Consider the following 17,130-nt stretch of genomic DNA (forward strand, 5'->3'; position numbering starts at 1 on the left):
ATCACGCTCAGAGCCCTTGCCTGTGTACCTATACTTTATGTGAACTCCAAAATGTTTGCATTTGGCTGCATCAGAGTGAGTTGGGGAAGGAATGGGGGTGGTGTGGTTTGGGAACTGATCTCAGCAAATGTTCACTTTCATTTAATGTACCCATTCTTTTGCTCGCCATGACTCTATCTCAGTCTGCCCAGGTACCTCCTTTTTTTTCCCAGTATATTATTGACTGAATCGATGGATCACATCTGAACCACACTAAATCCTGTTCACACCTGAACTGGAAAATGCCACACCCTTTGTTACCAATTTCCAACTACTTTCACATGGTCTGATTCTTCCCTTCTCGATTTCCATAACCAAAGCTACCTTAAATAGACTTACTCCAATCCCCTCTTCTCCAAATTTGCTGCATCTGTTCTGACACTACCAACATAATTAGGAACTCAGATGCCAGTCCTTTCTTTAATCCACTGAAGCCCATATCCTGTCTGATATAAATACAATCAAGATGATGAGTTAAATTTTTATTTCCTCACACAACTTCAAAAGCTAAATAGTACTGTACGTAAACATTGGGATAACGTGAAGTGCAACCACTTTGCATTTTTGGGTGTATTTATGCCCACCAGGAAGTAGAACTATAAAGAAATACAGGATGGAAACAGGCTCTTCACCAACATCCTCCCCAACCTCAATCCATGCCGCTCATTAAATATCTGCTTACACTCATCCTACAATAAATCCATCTACTTTGTCCAATTAAGCTGCTCCTTATCCTCAACTTCTCCCCCCAGTCCTGCCGAAGGGTCTCGGCCCGAAACGTCAACTGTACCCTTTTCCCCATAGGTGCTGCCTGGCCTGCTGAGTTCCTCCAGCATTTTGTATGTGTCGCTTGGATTTCCAGCATCTGCAGATTTTCTTTTGTTTGTGATTTTGATCCCAGCCCGTTCCCATCTGTTCACTGACAACACTTCGTGACTGGAAAGGTGCTGCCTATACTGGGATCCCCTTTGAAAAGCTGTCTGCAAAGATGACACATCCAGTACTGCATTGTAACTTCTGAGAAAACATGCAAAACCGATGGAAAACACTGCTGAAAGTAACAATTTAGTGTGGCATCACAGAGACTTAAAACATTTTCTCTGAACCTCATCCTTCAAATTTTTGCTCTTTTTGTGACTTTCACAAATACAGTTAGAATGGCGTACAACAGTTTTAATGTCAAAATAGTGCGAAGTGATTTCCAGGCCAATGTTTACACAGCTCTGAAATTTACAAACAAACAACATTAATGAGCCATGTTGATTATTAAGTTACCCACATCAGTCATTAATGGATCAGTGTGCAAAGTGACAGAGTATACATGTACTTCCAAATAAATGCCATTGCTGAAACAAGAGAATGCCTTGTTTTCATTGCTGGTAACAAATCACAGCTAGCCTGTAGTTACCAGGCGGTAATCAGGAGACACAAGTTCAAATCGCAACATAACTCCAAAGAAAATCAAATCCCATTTAAAAACTCTTAAACAATGTCCTCTTCAATAAATCTGAAGACTTATTCCAAAAATTGTGAGAACTATCACATGGAAAAGTCAGGTTTAACTAGAATCCTTAAAAACATCCAAGCATTACTCTAGCAGGACAGGAAAAGCGTGGCATAGTGGTGCAGCTATGCAGCTAATACAGCTACTGCCTCAGAGTGCCTGAGACCCAGTTTCAGCTCTGACCTTGGGGACTGTCTGTGTGGAGTTTGCACTCTCTCTGTGACTGCATGGATTTCCTCCAGATACTCCAGTTTCCTCCTACATCCTAAAGATGTGCAAGTTGGTAGTTTGATTGGCCATTGTAAATTTCCCCCAGTGTGTTGATGAAGTAGTAGAATCTGGGAGATGTTTTGAAATTGTAGAAAATATACATGTCGGAGAATCCGCTGGATAAAAATTCCGCAACCCCCCTCCAGCAGCACTGTAGAGAAACCCTTAACGCATAGATTGAAATGTTGCAGTCAATCTTTGTGAGAGCAGTTAAAGATGGGCACCAAATGTTGGTTTTGGCAGTGACACATTTCATGAAAGAATACTAAAACATAACTTAGTTATCCAACCTATAACCTAACCTTTGGCTATTTGTCTTTAATTAATAGTGTCTGTTATTTTCTCCTCCCAGCCTCCTGGCGAAGAGCAGGCTAGAAACCAGTTCCAACAGTAACTATGGCAGGATGCTCATCCCTAATCACTCGCGCTCTTACACATGCCAACCAGGCTGCCAGAATATTTTATTAAACTGCAGGTGCTTTATTTCCATTTAACCATGGAGCATAACTTAATCAAGTGGATGCACTTCAGTGCCCAAAATAGTGTAATTGCTCTAGGTGACATGCAGTTCAGTGACCGTGAAGTTTACATTAATACACAAGATGGATGCAAAGAGAAATTAGTCAACAATACAAATAATATCAAAATTGAATAATCAAGAAGATAATAATGTGTCTGTTCAATTTGCCCCAAGCAACTCCACAGGTGTCATAGGACAGTGCATGCTTTGCTCTTAACCTAGTTCATAGTGTACCTAACTAGGGAATATTTGAAGGAAGAGTTTATGAGGAGCTGTATTCGGTATCCAGCCCATTCTGTCCCTACTCTCAGCATATAAAACAGAACAGTGCAGAAGGAACCTTACTCTAAACATAATACATTGTGTATCAATGTTAACATAATCAACACCTCGATTATCAGCCACCTCTTGACAATATGATCCCAAGGGTGAGATAAGCTGTCATTAATTTGGAATACTGCTGCTGAGTTTGCAAGATAGGTTCCAATCTCACGGAGCTGGACTCTCGTGATCTTTATCGAATATTCTTTCCAAAAGCAGTAAAATAAAACTGACAATACAACAAGTGAAAAAAACCACAGAAACAAAGAAAGACAAGAAAAATGTGATTTTTAGTGTTTAAAATAGCTTTACACCAAGGCAGTGATATATTAACTATTGAGACACAGGAACTGAATACAGTATCTACAACACTGGTACACATAACGACAGCTCCCAACAACTGAAAGGTTGGGCAGAACCTTTGAGTTGGAGCTACAGAATAGTTACAATAATTAATTTAATAAAATTTAATCTTCTACTGTACATTTTTTACATTTCCTCACTTAATTATGATTACTATTCTTGAACTCTTCAATATATCTGCATCGTTTTCATTATTACAATCCAAAGTCTAAGCACCGGATCAACTGTGCCAATGTTCAAAGACTGGGCTTTGTTTTCTGCCGACCTTGCTTGATCTTTCATTCCTCCGAGCCCTTGCCTCGAGGTGCCCACAGGATGGCCTTAAATGAAGCAATGCTTGAAGCAGCTTCTGTGTGACTAGATGCTAAGATTGAAATCTTAACAAGCTTTGAAATATTTATTTTCTTCAAAGAATGTTTCAGAGTCCTGGAATATTGCTGCTGGTGCAAATGTAACAGCATTCACACTCACCTGTGCACTGATGTGTGCCAAGGAATAGGGCTACAACCAGAATTTAAGATTAATCCAGTTCCCTTCACACTTTGATGCTCTGACTGAGGTTGTATTTAGACCTGATGGAATTGAATATGACTCTCTGCACTGCACCATTTCCTCATTCTCTGAAATAAAAGGAAACTATCATTACACACAAAACCCCTGGCTTTTATGCCTGCTTTTTCAGGTTTCCCATTCTAGTATTATTCCCTTAGAGAGAGGGATGCATACCCCAGTGTAGTGCGTTTGCATGCATTCTCACCTTAAGAAGAGGTATTGAGAAAGCTGGGCTGGTTAGGGAGAGGGAGTGTGGCAAAATCATTGTCACAGTTATGACAGGATTGGCAAAGAATGGCAGAATTGTAGAATATAAAAATTCATTGTATAGACAGAGGACTACTTGGTTAATAGAGGTGCTGCAGAGATCTGTGTTAGAGCCTCAGCTTTTTGTGTTTACAGTTTATATAAATGACTTAGGTGAAGGCACCAAAGGTACATTTGTTAAATTTGCTGATGACACAAAGATACAGAGGAAAGTAAGCGAGAGAAGGCTGCCAGTATAGGTAGGTTAAGCCAGTCAACAAGGATTTGGCAAATGGAATATAACGTGCAAAAATACAAAATTATCCTTTACAGTCAGAGTTTTACAGCATAGAATAGGCCCTTAGGCCCATCATGTATATGCCAAGCATCTATACCAATCCCATTTGCTCCCATCTCCACCACTACCTTCTCTAGCAGCTCTTTCCAGATACCAACTACTTTTTTGTGTGGGGAAAAAATACCCCTCAGTTCGCCATTAAACCTCCTCCCAGTTGCCTTAGAGCTGCTTTCTAGTTTTGAGCATCTCCACCATAGGAAACAGATACTTGGCTCCTAGCCTATTGATGCCTCTCATAGACCTCTTATACTTTTTTGTTCCAGAGAAAACAGACCAAGCCTATTCTGTTACTCCTTACAACTCAAACCCTCCAGTCTGGGTAGTATCCCTATGAAGCTTTTCTGCACTCCCTCTAGCTTAATTACATCCTCTTAGTAGGAAAAATAAAACAAAATCTAATTGGTGAGAGGCTACAGAGAGGGCCACGTGTCCTTGTACATGATGTGCAAAGACGAGTATGCAAGGGTATCAAACAATTAGGAGAGCTAACACAATGTTATTGCTTAAGGCTAGAGGAATTGAATACTAAAGTAAGGAGGTTATACCTCAGTCAAACCACATATGTGAATTTGTTGGAAGGAGTTCATAAAAAAAATGTGACCATTCACATCATTAGGGAAGAATTATTAGACCTTGAGTGGGCAAGCTTTCTTATAAAGAAAGATTCAGGAGAAATGTTTGGATCTGAGTAAAGGGCAGCATTTTCAAAAGAGAAGGAAAGGTCAGAATTTAGAAATGTGAGAGCAGACTTGATTGAAACAGGGTGCAAGTGAAGAGGATTTTTCCTTTTGTGAGATGATTTAAATTATGGATCATTGTTTAAGGAGAGTCACTAATTTACGACAGAGTTTGGGGAAAGACATTTCTAGTCCTACTCCTAATTTGCATGTTCATATGTTCACATGTAAAGTGCCAAGAGCAAGATTTTGAAACTTATCTCGTTAGCCATGCTGGTGGGGGTGGGAGGTGTCTAGCAACTAGAGAGCAGGAATGTGATTCTTCCTTTAAATAATCTGCTGACACTCTCTACACCTGAAGGATAGTCACATAAAAGGCAGATGTGCACATCAGGAACAGCCAGCACCTTTGAGAGAAGACGAGGGGCCATAATCCAGCAAGAGTCGCCAGGAGAAGAGATGACTGAATCTCAGTAAGAACATTTTCAAAGGAGAAGGGGAATTTGGAGGTGGGGGGGGGAATGGAAACAACCAAAACATCTCCTTACAACTGCAGTTTGGTTTCTGACAGTCTCGTTGTTGGGAGTGGCACAAAAAACCCAAAAAGAACCATTTCTAATAAGCAGCTGTTCTGGACAGAGCATAAACCTCTCAAAAACTGATTAAATGGCAATGAGATCATGTATCATTTAGCAGTAACTATGATCAAAATTCCAAAGTCTCTACGACAATCTGGGGATGTCCAAAATACATCACATGCACAAGGTATATTAGCTCAGAGAGGGCAGTTTCCCTTAAAACTGCAGTAGAAATAGTTGCAGAGTGCAAAGGCTGCATAAATGTCAAGTCCTGCATTTTAATCTTTTTGAAATTCCTCACGGCACTTTTTGAAAGGCTGTTATCTTGGGCACCACTAAGCTGGAAAAGGAGACGTGCCCAAATGTGCTGTGTCGTTTCTTTACAATGGGAAAGGTGCTTGCTAAAGGGATAAGACAAAGTACAGTGAGAAGCCAGGGAGCACGTTAACATGGGAGTACCTGTCACTAAAGAGATGAGTGGGTGGTGAGGACCTATGTGAGAGAGAGGCCAAAATAGTCCAATTAACATCTACAGTATCTAGATGAGAAGAACTTCATCATCTCTTTACAGTGTACAGAGAAGCTGATGACGGCACTGAGACGTGGAACACACCAACACAAAGCAGTGCTTGGCACCATTATTTGCCAAAACCAACGAATTCAAACTTCTATTAACAAGGACAGATGAGAAGTTGAATCATGGTTAGAATTAGAAGCCTGGGATTCCTGACACATTAAAGATGAGTCACAAACAGTGCTGTGTGCAAAATATTTCAGTGTTGTTTAGTGCGAGAAGACGGTTCTGTCACATGATGTCGATGAAGAACTCACATGGATTACCCATGGCCTTTTGGAAGGACTGCCGGCTACTGATTAGCTCAGGGGGGACAGATGCTAGATCTCGGACAGGAGGTGCTCCGGGAGGCCCAGTCGACTTTTGGATTGTGGGCTGGTAGATTGGTGGGACCCCTGGAGGTCCATGAGAGCAGTGGCTGTGATGACTGAGCTGGCTTGCTGGTCGCTCACAGAGCACGATGTTTCCAGTGATGCGGTCTGGTTCGCTCTCAACCCCCACCATCTTGGACTCTGTTTTCTGCTCCTTTTCCTTCCCCATAGAGCCTCTTCTCTCACCTACTGCCCGACTGGATCCACTGCTTTTGCTGCCTGCAAAAATGACAAAAAACACCAATAACCTCACACGGTAAATGTTACAAGTTAAGAAGTTGTGGGCAGTGCTACTTTCTCTGGGTTGTTGAATAGACTCAAGCTGTTAAATCCCATCGCAATTACTGCCCTCTTGCTGTTGCAAGTAGAAGAGCATGAAAATGAAAAAGATCCAATTAACTTAACAACAAATTCAGAAATACAAAGAATGTCTACAGATTACTGTTTACTTTGGTCAGTTTCACTGGTTTCTGAGGACTTGGTGAACAGGGATGTAACATTTTATGAAGAATAACTCGTCAACTTTACTTGTTTCCTTTTGAAGCAAACTCATTTTTCCAAAGTTTTTTTCTGACCATGCTCAGTAAGACGTTTGCTGTCTCTCTCCCTGCAGGGTCTGGGAGTCAATGTCCACACAGTGTCAGTGAAGGGAGGATTTTATGATCATTGAAAAATTGAAAACTCGACAGAAGCAAACTGATAATAATTTTCAATAACTGATAAGCACTTGAAAACCTGCTTAATAATTCTTCTAAATATCCTTATTGTGTGGTCATTAATTATTTTATTCCAAATCATTGCAGAAGCCTTGTTCACAAAATTTAAGATATAGGAGCAGAATTAGGCCACTCAGCCCATTAGTCTGCTCTGCCATTCCATCATGGCTGATTCATTATTCCTCTCAACTCCACTGTCCTGCCTGACTTAGCCTCCTCACCCATCTGTGGCAATGAATTCCATAGATTCACCCCCCTCTGGCGAAAGAAATTCTTCACCTCTGTTTTAAATGGACGTCCCTCTATTCTGAGGCTATGCCCTCTGGTCCTAGACTCTCCCACTACAGGAAACATTCCCTCCACATCCACTCTACGTTGGCCTTTCAATAATCAATAGGTTTCAACCATGCGTGCTGTTACCAAAATAGTGAGCTTCCTCCCTCCATCCTTTGTCACTGCATTCTGTTCTTCCACCCCTTCAGTCACACACCCTACATTACCATCCCCTCAAGAACTCTCAGCACCAGCCTGCTGAGCCCTCCTGCCAACATTCCCCACCTCCTCCATTGTCGTCTTCTTCTGTGATTTTGTGCAGAGGTTTTCTATGTTCAAGAGTGCTGAGAAACAGTAATAATCATTGGTATTTCTCACTCCTTCCAAGTCTTATTTTGACTGCAGAATGGAAATGTTACTGGAACTGAAATCTATAGCCCAATCTACCAAATTACGAGCATCAGTCGCATGGAGCGATATAATCACCAGTTGGTTCGTGAGAGAGAGAAATTCATACAATAACAATCTCTGAAGCTTCTTGTGGAATGATATTTAGCAATGGTTAGTCTGCGTGAACCCTACCTTCACTCTGCTGGCTTCCAGCGCTGCCATTTCCAAAGTTCAGGGAAGGCTCTTGGCAGGTGGGAGGATAATATGACTGAGGCAGTGGATACTGATATGGGAATCCCTGAGCCAGCTGCCAGGGACAAGCTGGATGTGGGAGAGGTGCAAGAGTGTCATGCTCTGATGTTCCACTGGACCCTTCATTTAAGCTCAAGCCAGCCATATCTACCAGCAAAGGAAAAGATTATACAGAAATTAGACAAATTCCTTCATAAGTCATAAGATTATGACACTGATTTCAACACACACTGATTATAACCGCTGTCATTTTATTAAGGAGGAAATGAAGAGGCAGTGTGTCTAAAAGGTCTGTTTCCCCTGTTTATTGATTCTATGTAATGATGGAAGTGGATTTGTTTTGCCACAGCTGGCTCTTCCAAACCCACATTTTGTTTCTTCACTTATTTCAATGGCATTCATTTTAGCCATCTCTTCTGATATTTACATTTAGAAATACAGGCCTTTCTAGCCCAACGAGCCCACATCACCCAATGACACCCATTTGACCAACTGACCTCTTAACCGTTATGTCTGTGGATACTTCATGAATATTAGACTGCTGTGGAGGTTTACGGTTTTTACTGGGGGTGGGGATGGGGCTTACTCTTTGGTTAAATGACAAAGCTTTTTCAATGACTTCATCCCACACTGCAGCTGCATTAAATTCTGACATGGCAGACTTCTTTTATGCATTACAAGCACTGTAGAGGGAGTGCAGTGAAGATTAATTCAATAAGTTCTGCAAACGGAAAATTTGCCCTACATGAAGAGATTCAGTAGATTTGATTCTCTACTTGAATTCTGAAGAGTGAGAGGAAATTTTATTAAAGCATAAAAAAAATGTTAAGGGGTTTAACAAGCTAGATGCTTCTCCTGGCTGAGGAACTTAAGACTGGGAGTAGTCAAAAGGGTTACGATGTGGAGGAACGACATGCAGCAATTGTTTCCTCACTAAGAGGCTTTGGGGAAATTTTGAAATTCTCCACCTTGAGGGCTGTGGAGGCTCAGTCGAAATACCAACGGATAGATTACTGGATATTAACAAATCAAGGGTCATGAGGATAGTGCAAGGACACGGGAAATAAGCAGAAGATCAGTCATTACTAATTCTTTTGCATAGGGCTTGATCCCACTGTTCAGATCATATTTCCTAGAATATGGTATATATTCATAATCGTGTATATGTGGATTAATTTAACAAGGGAGTTGTCAAATGAACAAACCATGACAGATGAAACACTCCCTGCAAGCTTCCACCTTGTGCAAACAACTCAAGTGTAAATGTATGATCCACTGTTTCATCACGTATAAGTAAGTCTGTAAGCTACCAATCACAATATGTGATTGACATGAGTTATGTCTCACTTTAGTACCATAGTACTTAAAAGTCTTCTGCTTCACAAATAAATTTCCAGTCTCTTTTCTTTCAAGTTCACAGGTTCAATAATATCAGAGTTAATTGCTATTTCTTCACATGGTGCCAATAATGATTTTGCCATTGCCGTTATACCTGGCCTGGATTTGTGCTTTGTTTGTTTACTTGCTCCAGATACCATATCAATTACCTTACACCATCATCCTCTTTGTTGTTTAATCTCTCTTGCCTTCCACCTTTCAAAGACCCCTCATTTAGTTCTTCTTCTCACTCCTTTTCCTAATATTTCACTTGCTTAAAATCTATTACACCTCTAGAATGTTTTAAGGCAACCAATCTGAAACATGCACAGTACTTCAGCATGACTGAGTACACATGCTGTTTAAAAAAAAGTGTCAATGGGAGTTTTATTTTAACTCTTGCTGCATCTGTCTTTTATGGTCAAAACACCTTTCCCCTGGAAAAATTATGGACATAAATTGAACTTACTGGCACTGAGGTCTCCAAAAACATAGTAACATTGCTCAGAGAACGTAATTTTATTGACTGTATGCCTAAGGTAGCCGTGCTTCAGCATACTGCTTGCGTATTTTCTTGCTTCGCGACGATCTTTAAATCCCTGCACACGTGAGTAAAGCCAGTCAACCACATCAGCTCCTGAAGAAAAACAAGAGATGTCCATTGGAAGAAGGGGATGAGATTTTATCATATCATACAAAATTATGAAGGGGTTTGGCAGACTGGACACATGTACGAGGGTCCTGCTGAAGGGTCTCAGGCTGAAGTGTCGACTATACGCTTTTCCATATATGCTGCCTGGCCTGTATATATCCTCCAGCATTTTGTGTGTGTTGCTTGGACACATGTATGCTGTTTCCCCTGGCTGAAGATGGCAAGACAGGTGGTAGGTGTAGGGGGGCCGTGGAGGAGAAGAGATCAAGAGTTTCAGAATAAGGGGTAGACCATTTAGGAAAGAAGGAGAAGTTTCTTCACTTAGGGGGTGAAGAAGCTTTCGAATTCTCTGTCTTGGAAGACTGTGCATGCTTAATCATGTTTATTTAACAGGTAAATAGATATTTGGATAAATCCAACCAAAAGCAAAAGATATAACATCCTGCGTGCAGGACGTGAGTCAGCTTGACCCAATCACTGACTAGAGAAGCCTTCAAAAAACCAACTGCTCTGGCTGTCAGTACAAGCCAAGGACTGCAGACCACAACTTTCATCCTGAGCAAGTGGTAGTTGTGCTTGTGTTAGCCTACTAGATATTCTTGAGAAATAAAATAAAGACTAGAAATATCCAAGGAAGACAGGTTTTTTCACTAAAATATCTTAGAAACTGGTTGGGTTTTGACCTCAATGCATTAATTGTTCGTGGTTCTGAAATAATGTAAACACTGTGCAAGACATAGGTAGGTTAAGTGAACAAGCAGAGATCTGGCATGTGACGTATGATTTGTGAATATGCAAAATTGCCTATTTTAGCAAGAAATAGAAGACAGCATGTCATCAAAATTATGAGAGAGCCCAGAGCTCTGAGATGCTGTAGGATTTGGATGCCCAATAATGTGCTTCACAAAAGGATGTCCTGTGGGTGTAATATGGAAGTAGGAAAATTAACAAAACATCAGTGTTCATTGTTAGAGAAATTGAATACAAAATTAGAAATGTTATGCTTCAGCTATACAGAGTATTGTGTACAGGATTACTTTCCTTGTTTGAGTAAAAATACTTCATTAATACATTAGAAACAATTGAAAGTTTAGTCTAATCCCTTGAATGAGGAACGACTAGCTTGTATTCTCTGCAACTCAGATGACCAACAGATCTTGTCTAAAACACAAGACCCTGAGGTGGAAATGATACTGTTCTTGTGAGAGAATCTAAAATGAGATGCCACTGTTTAAAAACAAAGAACTGCCCACTTTAAACAGGGATGAAATAATTTTTTAAAAAGCCAATAGACTTTAATTTCTTTCTTGAAAGGTGGTTAAAGCAGGATGTTTGAATAACCTCAAGGCAGCGATAGAGAGATACATGGTAAGTAAATGATTATCACAAGTAGACCAGAACACAAACCCGATAGTTTAGATTTGTGAAGCTCTTATTAGGCTTCAGGGGCTGAGTAGCCTATTCATGCTTCTAATTCATAATAGCAAACCCCTTAGATACTAAATGAATTATAGTTAGTAGGATTAGAAAGGGTAGAATTCCTAACAGAATAGGATGAGCAAGAAATACGATTCATGAGAAGAAATACAGGGAATGTATAATTCTAATCTGATCAGAAAATTCTTAGAACTGTAGAAAACTCAGTAAAGACAAAGACGCACAGTTCCTGAGGAATGATTATTGAAACCAAGATCTTTCAAATTGTAAAGAGTGGGAATGGCCCCACAGGTGGTGACACTCACCAATGACCGCATTTGAAATTGTGATCTTCAACCATAGCCTGTTACGGATCTCCAGTCCCGAGTCAGATAACTGCATTGCCTTGACAATGACTGGCATTTCACTTTTAACTGTTAGTGGCCAATCTTCAAACTCTAAACAAACAAACAGGTAGTAAAGGATTAATCAGCAAAATACTAAGGGATCTGCTCTAGTCTAGCCTATGCTTTCTGAGCAGCAAGAGTAGTGGAATGTAGGGAGAAAGAAATGGGTTTAAAGATAACAAGGAGTTACTATGTACATTCCCACTTTAAGAACTTTTGTTCTGTCTTTGAACTAGATCGTGGTTGATCTTTATCTTGACTTCATCTCCTGATATTGATTCTTGCCTAAAATGAGGACTATTGTACATGGAAATATAATGATCTGACAACAACCCACTTTGGCATGAAATCTAGGACAGGCTACATGGCAACAAACCAAAGGAAGGCAAGGTGACTAAAAATCCAAGTAAAACTTTAACTTTTATACATTATTGTGAAGATTTTTATGAGCTATGAACTGCTCTGGAGCCCCAGGTATCGATAGGCTCTCATGCATTCCTGCTTCCTTTAATGCAGAAGTCAGCTTCTTTGGGTCCCTTTGTCAAAGAAAGCTGTCAATTTATTTCCTAAAACAAACCTGTTTTCTTACAACTACACTCTGTCCGCCAGAGAAAGCAGGATCTCCCAGTAGCCACACATTTTAATTCCACGTCCCAGTCCCATTCCCATTCTGACATGTCTATCCACGGCCTCCTCTACTGTAAAGATGAAGCCACACTCAGGTTGGAGGAACAACACCTTATATTCTGTCTGGGTAGCCTCCAACCTGATGGCATGAACATTGACTTCTCAAACTTCCGCTAATGCCCCACCTCCCCCTCGTACCCCATCAGTTATTTATTTATTTGTTTATTTATTTATATACACACATTCTTTTTCTCTCTTTCCTTTTTCTCCCTCTGTCCCTCTCACTATAACACTTGCCCATCCTCTGGGCTTCCCCCCTCCCCCCTTTCTCCCTGGGCCTCCTGTCCCATGATCCTCTCATATCCCTTTTGCCAATCAACTGTCCAGCTCTTGGCCCCATCCCTTCTCCTCCTGTCTTCTCCCATCATTTCAGATCTCCCCCTTCCCCTTCCCCCTCCCCCCCCACTTTCAAATCTCTTACTAGCTCTTTTTTCGGTTAGTCCTGACGAGGGGTCTCGGCCCGAAACGTCGACTGTACCTCTTCCTAGAGATGCTGCCTGGCCTGCTGTGTTCACCAGCAACTTCTATGTGTGTTGCCTGTTTTCTTGCTCTCTGTTTTTTAAAATATATTATCCCCACCTGTTTTGTGTACAAACAGTGCAAACTGTGTTTCCAAAATGTCACCACATACAACCCTGAGACTGGTTTTCTTCCGGGCCTGAGGCTCATGGAAACACACACAAAATGCAGGAGGAACCCGGCAGGTCAGGCAGCATCTATGGAGAGGAATAAAGAGATGATGTTTCAGGCCAAGATCCTTCATCAGGACTCAACCTCTCCATAGTTGCTGCCTGACCTGCTGGGTTCCTCCTGCATTTTGTGTGTGTTACTCTGGATTTCCAGCATCTGTAAAATCTCTTGTATTTACACTGAAGCTCAGGGAAATGTCTTATCTCCCAGAGTGAAAAACAAGTCTTTAGAAAAACGTACAGAGGCAGGACAAAAGGGTTTAACAATCCCATAATACTATTACCTTGATATACTGCCTCAAAAACCTTCACACTCAACTTCCTACAATACCGACCCTACCAACACAGGACTTCGCAAATCCTCCCTCTCTACCTTGAGCAGCCTCTCAACTCTGCTCACTTCACCCTGCAACTCCTGAACATAGAATGAGCTAGCCTGAGATTTAAGGGATTCACAAGATGCAACTTACTTTCTGAGTCTGGGATGGAGCTGGTTAGTGAAGAGCTGGTGGAGGTAATGGCACTGGTGGTGGGACTCATACCGTAGCGAGGGAATGTTCCTGTCATGGCAGTGGTATGGGTAATCCAGGCTGCTGGGTCAATAGGTCTCACAGGTTCTGCTACAAGTAAAAGTGGAAGAGAAGAGAGACAAAATCAAATACTTGAAGACTTGCAAATGTCACAGAAAGGCTTAATGAGAGAAAAGTTGGGGCCCCCTTCTAAACTTAGTCTGGCTTTTCTTACCTGCCGCATATTACGCAATCACAGTTTTAGTTGCAGAACAAAGAGGTGGATACTTGTGATAAGACAAATGCCAGTCTCCAGTCGTCATTTGGACAATTTTTGCATTCAGACACAAACATCTGCATGAAGCAGATGACTACAATTTGACAAAACTATGAGCAGAGTAAATTCTGCTGCAACAGGGCCTGAAGGAAAATTCAGCTGAGCTTGAAATGCTCATTCCTAATGACACTTTTCAGCTACTGTTCAGTTTCCAGAGTTCAAATTACAAGTCAGGGTCACGCTGCAAGGATAAATGTCATTGCATTGTTTCAGCTCCAGGGGAAGCTGTTGGGATATTCAGAGGCAGGTAGCTTATTGCTTTTCCTAAATAGTTACACATTTCATAAATCTTGGGAAATAGCCAGTATTGCCATCCCATTGCTATTCATTGCTGCTGTAGTATAGAAGCAAGGGCGGAGGCTAAGGGAGGCAAGGACAGAAGGTAAGGGAGGCAAGGATGGAAGGAAATGGAGGTGCATGGGAGGGAAGAAAAGAAAACAAAAATGGGAAGGGTTGGCATGCACAAATAAACTTGCATAGAAAAGAAAGGGAGTATAGAATGCAAATCAAATTTCATTAGTTTTATGTTACATAAAAAATGGAATCTTTATAAAATTTAAGTAAGTAAAGGCATCCGTTAGTCTTGCCAGACCATGGATCTGCACCTGGAAAGTCTTCACTCTCCAGGGCACAGGCCTGGGCAAGGTTGTATGGAAGACCAGCAGTTGCCCATGCTGCAAGTCTCCCCTCTCCACGACACCAATGTTGCCCAAGGGAAGGGCATTAGGACCCATACAGCTTGGCACCAGTGTCGTCGCAGAGCAATGTGTGATTAAGTTGTATCCTTGCTCAAGTTGTATCCTTCCCTCGGCTGGGGCTCGAACTCACGACCTTCAGGTCGCTAGTCCAGTGCCTTAACCACTTGGCCACATGCCCAAATACTTCTTACAATAAAAATAAGAAAATAGAAGTTAAAAGCTAATTCAACCTCATTGTGAGCACAGTCAAAGACCCAGAGAGGGTGGAATAAATGCAGATCTGAGACACATCCAACAGTATGACTCGGGTCAATAATCACTCCATAATGATGAAGGCGATACTTACTTCTTGGAATAGTGAAATAATTCCTGGGGGTGGGGTCCCAGCACTTGGCTACCGTTAAGCTGATGGGTCTGGAAAGGCAAACATAATGGAACAATTACCAGGCAATGCCAAAATTAGGCAAACAAAGGATAACCGACAATAGCCCAGAAACTGAGTTCCAAAATCCTTTATGGATCAGGATAGAAAAAGAACAAACAGAACAGAGAGCACTGACAAGGCTTTTCACAGAATCCTACATGGAACCAGGAAAATGTGGGACTGAGCTTAGACGTCAACTACAGTAACATATTTAGCTGAATCTGCTGTATCCGCTGTGGGAACTTGTCAGCCATTAGTTCTCTTTGTCCTATATTGTAGGCTTGTTCTATACCTTTCTCTGAAGTATACACTCATACACACAGAGGGCACACATAGAAATAGCAACACGTACTTCCACACAGATAAGAAGAGTGTACTCATGGGCATAGAAGCATGTTTGCACATACATGGAGAAGCATTTTTTTTTTACTAGGCAGCACTAGATTATGAATTGCAATCATATTCTTGGTTGGTTTTCTCCTACAGGGATCACTTGCAGCCTTTAAACCCATATTTTTCAAATTAACCAATTTAATACAGACTCATGTTGCTTTCATCCAAAACCCTGGATCAGGCTTTAATCATAACTTCACCAAAAGAAACTAATCGTTCTTTTGCTAATCAAAACTTCCTATGTATTCTGTCTTGAGTTGGTGGTGCAGAAGGTGAATGCAATGTTGGTTGAATTGGTGGTGCAGAAGGCGAATGCAATGTTGGTTGAGTCAGTTGTGAAGAAGGCGAATGCGACGTTGGCATTAATTTCTAGAGGTACAGAATATAAGAGCAGGGATGTGATGTTAAGGCTCTATACAGCACTCGTGAGACCATACTTGGAGTATTGTGTGCAGTTTTGGGCTCCTTATTTTAGAAAGGGTATACTGACATTGAGAGGATTCAGAGAAGATTCACGAGAATGATTCCAGGAATGAAAGGGTTGTTGTATGAGGAACGTCTGGCAGCTCTTGAGCTGTATTCGCTGGAGTTCAGGAGAAATGGGCGGGGGGGGGGGGGGGGATCTCATAGAAACATTCCAAATGTTAAAAGTTCTGAACAGATTAGATATGGCAAAGTTATTTCCTATGGTAGGGGAGTCCAGGACAAGAGGGCACGTCTTCAGGATTGAAGGATGTCTATTTAGAACAGAGATGTGGAGAAATTACTTTAATCAGAGGGTAGTAAATCTGCGGAATTTGTTGCACGAGTGGCTGTAGAGGCCAAGTCTTTGGGTGTATTTAAGGCAGAGATAGATAGGTTCTTGATTAGCCAGGGCATCAGAGGGTATGGAGAGAAGGCAGGGGAGTGGGGATGACTGGAAGAATTGGATCAGCCCATGATTGAATGGTGGAGCAGACTCGATGGGCCAAATGGCCTTCTGCTCCTATATCTTATGGTCTCATGGTCTTCTCTCACAATCGTACAGTATCCATAACTTCCTGTCTATGTGCTCTGCCTTCTCTCACTATGATTATAAAAACCCATAATTTCTTCTCCAACTCTTGGTCAGAATTCAGACAGGAATATATCCTGGTGCCTGGATGCATAGTGATGGGCAATGAGCTGGCAGGTACTCACTCAGTCCTAATCCAAGGTGATGAGACATTAAGCAGGCACTAAACCTCTTAAATCAAAGTTTGTCTATTTCCCACTTCCATAAAAGTACAGATGTACTGTGGAGAGCATTCTGACTGGTTGCATCACCGTCTGGTATTGAGGGGTCACTGCACAGGATCAGTAAAAAAGCTGCAGAGGGTTACAAAATCAGCCAGCTCCATCGTAGGCACCGGTCTCCTCAGCATTGAGGACATCTTCAAAAGGTGATGTTTCAAAAAGGCGATACCCATCATTAGGGAACCCCATCTCCCAGGCCATGCTCTCCTCTCATTACTACCATCAGAGAAAGTACAGCAGACTGATGACACACACTCAAGAT

At 41.5% G+C, this 17,130-nt stretch overlaps 1 protein-coding gene across 6 annotated transcripts in view; it reads right to left on the reverse strand.

The window, feature by feature from the left end:
* Window positions 1-2,925: 2,925 nt before the first annotated feature.
* LOC140188725 (segment polarity protein dishevelled homolog DVL-1-like) overlaps window positions 2,926-17,130 on the reverse strand; it is a 154,920-nt gene continuing 140,715 nt past the window's right edge. For 4 of the 6 annotated variants that reach the window (XM_072245296.1, XM_072245298.1, XM_072245299.1 and 1 more), the window contains 6 exons: window positions 15,123-15,190; window positions 13,703-13,852; window positions 11,776-11,907; window positions 9,851-10,018; window positions 7,945-8,151; window positions 3,635-6,592 (listed from right to left, as the gene is read on the reverse strand). In XM_072245296.1, the coding sequence (XP_072101397.1) occupies window positions 6,234-6,592; window positions 7,945-8,151; window positions 9,851-10,018; window positions 11,776-11,907; window positions 13,703-13,852; window positions 15,123-15,190 (1,084 nt within the window). In that variant the 3' untranslated portion in view covers window positions 3,635-6,233. Of the gene's footprint in view, window positions 6,593-7,944; window positions 8,152-9,850; window positions 10,019-11,775; window positions 11,908-13,702; window positions 13,853-15,122; window positions 15,191-17,130 lie in introns of all 6 variants that reach the window. The other 2 variants (XM_072245301.1, XM_072245297.1) reach the window with 2 other exon arrangements.

This window comes from Mobula birostris, chromosome 27 (genome assembly GCF_030028105.1).
Source record: "Mobula birostris isolate sMobBir1 chromosome 27, sMobBir1.hap1, whole genome shotgun sequence".
NCBI classification, from domain to species: domain Eukaryota; kingdom Metazoa; phylum Chordata; class Chondrichthyes; order Myliobatiformes; family Myliobatidae; genus Mobula; species Mobula birostris.